At 40.4% G+C, this 7,385-nt stretch overlaps 1 protein-coding gene across 1 annotated transcript; it reads left to right on the forward strand.

Moving 5' to 3' along the window:
* Nucleotides 1–1,022: 1,022 nt before the first annotated feature.
* On the forward strand, nt 1,023–6,618 carry LOC145864233 (melanocyte-stimulating hormone receptor-like). The gene has a single exon (XM_082969523.1). The coding sequence runs from the start codon at nt 2,049–2,051 to the stop codon at nt 3,057–3,059; it is 1,011 nt and encodes a 336-aa protein (XP_082825649.1). The 5' UTR covers nt 1,023–2,048; the 3' UTR covers nt 3,060–6,618.
* The last annotated feature ends 767 nt before the right edge of the window (nt 6,619–7,385 follow it).

Genomic DNA, 7,385 nt, shown 5'->3' on the forward strand with positions numbered 1-7,385 from the left:
ACAACACGGTATAAAAACATTTACTTATAGTGATTGTAACGAAGAAATGAAATACGTCTGATTCAATGTAGCGGAGAAAAGAGTCCGCCCTTCTGTCATAATCGGCTCCGTACACAGGACAGGTAGTGCCCCACACACAACCTGTCAAAATGCCAAGTGGCTCTGCTGCTACTAGGTCACTACAAAAACCCTCATGCGTAATGAACCAACCCATTCAATCGGATTTGACTATCCCAATCCCCTCGCATTTGTTTTGGGTAATAGGGCGCGTTACCGCTGATCTGGCAGAGAACAAACATCTTGTTTGCGAGCCTTTACAACATTTATTCTAAACTTTATTATAATTACAAATGTATTTCGCAATTATATCAAAGAAGAAAAAGACTGCAACAGTTTTAGACATAATCATGAACGCATTTGCAATTGCGCACTGCATAAAATTCCCATTCAAATACACATAAAGGCAAGGGAAATGAGCGCAGCGTGTCATTTTTTAAATGTAACTGATTATTGTTGTCGGTTGCCATTAAGAATCCCTTTCCTAATATTGAGTTGCACCCCTTTTGCCATCAGAACAGCCTCAATTCATAGGGGCATGGCCTTTTCAAGGTGTCGAAAGCGTTCCACAGGGATACTGGCCCATGTTGACTTCAATGCGTATTTATTCCCACAGTTGTGTCAAGTTAGCTGGATGTCCTTTGGGCGGTGGACCATTCTTGATAAACACAGGAAACTGTTGAGCGTGAAAAACCCAGCAGCGTTGCAGTTCTAGACACACTCAACCCCGTGCGCCTGGCACCTACCGCCATGCCCGCTCAATGGCACTTAAATATTTTGCCCATTCACCCTCTGAATGGCACACATACACAATCCATGTCTCTATTGTCTCAAGGCTTAAAAATCCTTCTTTAACCTGTCTACTTCCCTTCATCTACATTGATTGAAGATGATTTAACAGGTGACATCAATAAGGGATCATAGTTTTCACCTGGTCAGTCTATGTCATGGAAAGAGCACGTGTTCCTAATGTTTTGTACACGCAGTGTATGCCTCGACCACCACATCCCAGATAAGATAAAGGCTAAAGGCCTAAGACACAGGGCCGAGGCAGATGCATGTGTAGTAATAGCCCTTCCATAGTGTCTGGAGTGTCCCATGGGTGTCCCTAATGTTTTTTACACCGTGTATTTGATGCATGTGAAGTATGCTTTGTCTAAATCAATTGGCCACATCCACATCAGTTGTGCAAGGTAAATTATATTTTAGTGCTGGGGAACATGTTCTCAACTATGTCTTTGAATTACTTAATAATGCTCAGGAGATTAGTAAGTACATCCATACTACACACTCTCCATCCATTTTACTCCCCAATCTTGTTAAGTATTTCCATGCGGGATCACGCGTTCATTAGAGTTTGTGTCAGTCTGAGAATCATGCGGTTGGCTTTCGCTATGAGAAAGGAGGAGTTAGAGAGTCGGTGGACCCTTTTAAGAACACACTGTCACTTTGTGTGCCTGAGAGCTCAGTTGGATAGGCCTCAGTTCACACATTTGTATTGCTTGGAGCCTACTTGGACGTCCAAATGGTAGAGGATTTTCTCGCATGCGATCCAGCACCAAGGAGCTGTATTCAGACTCAGACTAGGATTCTCATCACTTGGAAGTACCATATATGGGCTATGTGCAAAATACAGTTGGATAAACCTTTGAATCTAAACAGTTACTTGGGAAATAGACAATTCCACATGGATGATTCTCCACTGTGAGCATCTGGGCTCTTCGCTCTGTGTTAAAGTTCGTTCTGGAGACCTCCGTTTGTGGGAAAACATCACTCCAATTTCAGGGTTGCGACATAAACGTGAGCTAAACTACCTTCACCTCACACATTCTGTGCTCTTTTTTCCTGCGGTCACAGCCCAGTTGTATAGGATATGATGTCTATAGAATAACTAGTTCATTCTGTTACACTCTAGAGACCACAAAGAAAATATTTTAAGGCATTTTCTTTCCACCTCATTCAGTAGCCTACTACAGCAGAGAGCAGCAGACATGATGAACAACACGTCTCAACATAACTTCATCATGCACCACCACATGGAGCTGAGCGCCCTCACCATGTACAGCGAGAACAGCACCAACAGCGCCAGGGAGCAGAACTCTACGACCTGCTCGCTCCGCATTCCACAGGAGCTGTTCCTGACGCTGGGCCTCATTAGTCTGGTGGAGAACATTTTAGTGGTGCTGGCCATCATCAAGAACCGCAATCTGCACTCGCCCATGTACTACTTCATATGCTGCCTGGCCGTCTCCGACATGCTGGTCAGCGTCGCCAACGTGGTGGAGACCATAGTCATGTTGCTCACCGAACACGGGCTGCTAATTGTCACACCTGAAATGCTGCGGCAACTAGACAACGTCATCGACATCATGAACTGCAGCTCCGTGGTATCGTCGCTGTCCTTCCTGTGCACCATCGCCGCGGATCGATACATCACCATATTTTACGCGCTGCGTTACCACAGTATCATGACCACGCAGCGCGCCGTGACCATCATCGCGATGGTGTGGCTGACCAGCATCACCGCCAGCATACTTTTTATCGTCTACCACTCGCACACCGCCGTCATTGTATGCCTCGTCACCTTCTTCTGCATCACTCTTGTCTTCACCGCAGTGCTCTACATGCACATGTTCATCCTGGCGCACGTGCACTCGCGGCGCATCATGGCCATCTACAAGTCTCGCCGCCAGGGCACGAGCATGAAGGGCGCCATCACGCTCACCATCCTGCTAGGGGTTTTCATCCTCTGCTGGGGACCCTTCTTCCTCCACCTTATTCTCATCCTCACCTGCCCCACGACCCCCTTCTGCACCTGCTTCTTCAGCTACTTCAACCTCTTTCTCATCCTCATCATCTGTAACTCGCTCATCGACCCGCTCATCTACGCCTACAGGAGCCAGGAGCTGCGCAAGACACTCAAGGAGCTGCTCTTCTACTCCTGCGTCACCTTTCGGTGCGATTCCATACTTGAGTGTCTATTTCCATGGAAGTTCACGTGACTGCAGGGTTTGTTCAGGAATAAAAGATGATTTGATATTTGCGGCACTATTGCTGTTGAATTAACTGCAATACATAATTTATTAACTATGAGACCTCAGGTTGGATTGCTCACAACGGCACAGCCACGTATGGGACCTTTTACCAACCCCTGGCCTCTTCCATGTTGCAGGCCAAGCCATACATATATGCCATACTTGCGTGTCGAATAAATACTTGAGTCATAATCTGAAGCATCTATATCTAATTATACACATCAAATTTGTGATCAGAATTGTAACACCCACAGTGTTAAATGTATCACTTTCTTAGAAATCATATGTAACCATCTCAAATAGCCTAGTGTTAAACTAACACTTTTAAATGTATTGATAAATCAACACTGTGAAAGTGTTTGGTCCCTAGCACAATGGGTGTTGCAAATTCCGACTTAAATTAACACTTTATATGAGCTGATGCTGTTACACTTTCTCAGTGTTAGCGAATTAACACCTGTGGTGTTACAGTAACTCGTTTTGGAGTGTTATTTTAACACTTTAGGGTGTAAAGACTGCACATTTATTTCCCAGTGTTACTGTTTTTCTGTGTATTTGTTAGTGACAGAGACATGATTGTTGCATTCGATGGCTTTCAGTTTTCTAGCCTTCACCAAGTGAGTGACTAAGTGAATATTTGATCATAAAAATGTAATTATTTATGTTAATACATATACATTACTTTTTTTTTTATTATGTTGAACCAACGTGGAGTAAACATTGATTTGAAGTCTGTGCCCAGTACAGGCCACATTAGCAAGTCACATTATGCTGTCTTTCAAAGTGTTATATAATTCCTACTGGAATCTAGTCAGTCTGGATATCCAACACCCACAACTGCAGTTAGAATTACTGCCAAGGTAGGGAAGATTGATAAATGAGACTTCCTTAACCATCTGAACTGGAACAACCATCTCAATAACAGGTGAAATAAGGCCAACTACTTACAGATTGGATTAGTTTAGATTTTTTATTTATTTATCTTTGTTTAGTATAAGATCAATGAATCAATCAAGGTGCATGCAGAAACATAGGCCTAGATATTAAAACAAAGTATTCTAAAAAGCAACCGGCAACAAAGCATGCTGGGAAATATGATGAGGCCCCTCCCATGTCTTCAATCTGAGAGAGTTCACGGAAATGAACTCAACACATCACCACACAGTGTTGATTCCACTGTGATTCAAGTAACTTCATTTATTCACTGCGGGTGTTTTTTAATTTCAACCCCACTGGTGTTATCCCCACCAGAATCAACACTCAAATATAACACTCACAACACTTTTTATCTCAACACTGAGATTTTAACACCCTCAAATGTGCTGTGTAGTTATCATCTCCATACAACAGCAACTGACAGAACTTTTTCAAAGATGCCAATGTCTGTAAAAGCTTCTGGTCCAGTTTTCTCAGGCACCAAGAAACTTTGGTTTAACGGTACATTACTGTAAACTTTATAGTAATGTTCTACAGTAATGTACTGTTAAACCAGAGTTACTTTGGAATTTACAGTAACATACTGTACATTTTGTTAAAGTAATTTACAGGTAACTGGCTGCCAGTAAGTTAGCATAAAAACAACATGATTATTTTACACTGTACTATGTAGGACAAATAGTAATTTGTGCTTTAATCATATAGCCAACACTGGAAATATACTTTAAATAAGATATAGCAAGTGTTCTATTTAAAATAGGAAAGAATTTCTTGGAATGTTGTTGGGAAGAGGATGTTGTTTGAAAGAGGCTATTGTTGAAGAAAAATCCATGGGCCTACTGATATACACTAGCCCTGATGCTTTGTATGGAGTCAAATAAAGATGCACAAAAATGAGTCATGAAGTTGTTTTGTACAAGAAAACAATTCTGTCACGTTTTGATTAAATAAAATGAGTGCATTGTGCGTCCAATAATAGCCTAATTGGTCTATATAGAGAGTTGCATTTTTATTTATTCACTCATTATTTGTTTACATCCAATTTCCAAGTATGTACAAAGAAGTTTCACGGTATGATTTAGGCCTAACTTAGCCCACTTAGGCCTTTGATGAAAATGGCCTATAAATTGGCCTATAAAAACTTTAGGATTTCATGAAATACGTTTTATTGCAATCTTAAAACAGATCAGACATTTTAAGATTATCCTCACCATTTTAATGCAAATAATAATGTATGCATAGACAGAAACAAAATGTTTATTTCAATGTTTATTTCACAAGTAGCCCATGTAATGTAGGCTAGGCATGTTTTTTAATTGTTTTATGGATGTACTGAATACTTTGAATGTTTCAACATATTTATAACATTTTCAAAAGCCTCGAGGGTATCAATATTTATCCCTTTAAACAATCCATGCTATTTTATGGCTATGTGTCAGAACCATGGCTCAAACTTATCTCATTGTAAATGTGTACATTTGATTACTTTTTACTGTATTTCAACATATGGTCTTGCTATGGTCAAATTGTACTGATATATACTGAACAAAAATATAAACGCAAGATGCAACAATTTCTAAGATTTTACTCAGTTACAATTTCTATAAGGAAATCAGTCAGTTGAAGTAAATTCATTAGGCCCTAATCTATGAATTTCACATGACTTGGCAGGGGTGCAGCCATAGGTGGGCTTTGAAGAGCATAGGCCCACCCACTTGCCAGCCAGGCCCACCCACTGGGGAGCCAGGCCCAGCCATAGTTGAGCCTTGGAGAGCATAGGCCCAACCACTTGTCAGCCAGGCCCACCCACCACCCAGGCCAGATGTGGAGGGGCTGGCGTGGTTACACGGGGTCTGCAGTTGTGAGGCTGGTTGGACATACTGCCAAATTCTCTAAAGCAACTTTAGCGGCAGCTTATGGTAGAGAAATTGACATTCAATTCCCTGGCAACAGCTCTGGTGGACATTCCTGTAGTCAGCATGCCAATTGCATGCTCCCTCAAAACTTGAGACATCTGTGGCATTGTGTTGTGTGACAAAACTGCACATTTTAAAGTGGTCTTTTATTGTCCCCAGCACAAGGTGCACCTGTGTAATGATCCCGCTGTTTAATCAGCTTCTTGATATGTCACACCTGTCAGGTGGATAGATTATATTGGCAAAGGAGAAATGCTCACTTACAGGGATGTAAACAAATTTGTGCACAACATTTGAGAGAAATAAGCTATTTGTGTGTATGGAACATTTCTGGGATTTATTATTTCAGTTCATGATGGTGTATTATTTAATAACAGCATCAGTAATGAGGACAATGATAGTACGCATGATAACAATATAATTATAACATTATTGTTGTCATGATATCATTTGTTGCTATAATATTGTTGTAATATTGATAATTAATAATTACTATTATTATTGCAATACTAATAATAACATAATGAATAAAAAAATATGTATTGCTCTTGTTATTGTATGTACAGTGTACATATTGCATGTCATACATTTCTTAATCATGTAATGTTTGTTGATGTCAATCCTCATTTCTTTTAGTCAGCATGTGATCCTGTGGATAAAAAAACATTTTCATAAAAAACAATTTTGGTCCAGAAGTGTAATTTCAACCTTTCTCAAGCCACAAGTGATGTTATGTGAGAATGAATTTAGTTCCCTCAGAAATACTGTATGTGTCTCTCGTGTCCATATAAAGGCCCACAAGCTCTCTGTCCTCAGTGTAACCTGGGCTGGCCGTCTGTCTAACTGTCTCCTCTCTCAGAGAAGAGGAGAGGTCTCTATCTAGGCCTACAGTCCACTGCTCTTTTAAGTCCTCCAAAGAAAGCTTCAATCACTTTTAATATATTATTAAATCATTTTGAAATATAATAATTACTTCCTTTTTCTATTTCAGGTATCAATATATTTGGAGACACCATTTTTTATATAAGAATACAATTATATACAGCTGTATTAGCCTGGCTGATACAAGACCAGGAAGAGAGGAGGACAGTTTGTTTTGAGCCAAGCTATACAGCTGTATACTTGCCATCATGGGATTGACAAATCATTTGTTCAATGTATTTTAAATATGGAGAGATATGTATGCAAAATGCATTTATTTTTAGTTAAGCTGCCCACTGAGACACAAGGTCCATTCAACTAGCTGACCCCGGGGTGCTTTTTAATGGAAGGAGACATTTTTAAACTGATGGGGGAAATTAATTAAGACGCCCATAAGCAGCTTTTAAGTTGGATAATTGTCTGATCCTAGTTTTAAAATGAAAGCCTTTGAACCCTAACCTTCACAGATCACCTAGTTCCTTTCCTTCGGGGTGAAATGAAAAGTGTGTTTGTCTGTGAG

Source organism: Salmo salar, chromosome 26 (assembly GCF_965601325.2).
Source record: "Salmo salar chromosome 26, fSalSal1, whole genome shotgun sequence".
NCBI classification, from domain to species: Eukaryota; Metazoa; Chordata; class Actinopteri; order Salmoniformes; family Salmonidae; genus Salmo; species Salmo salar.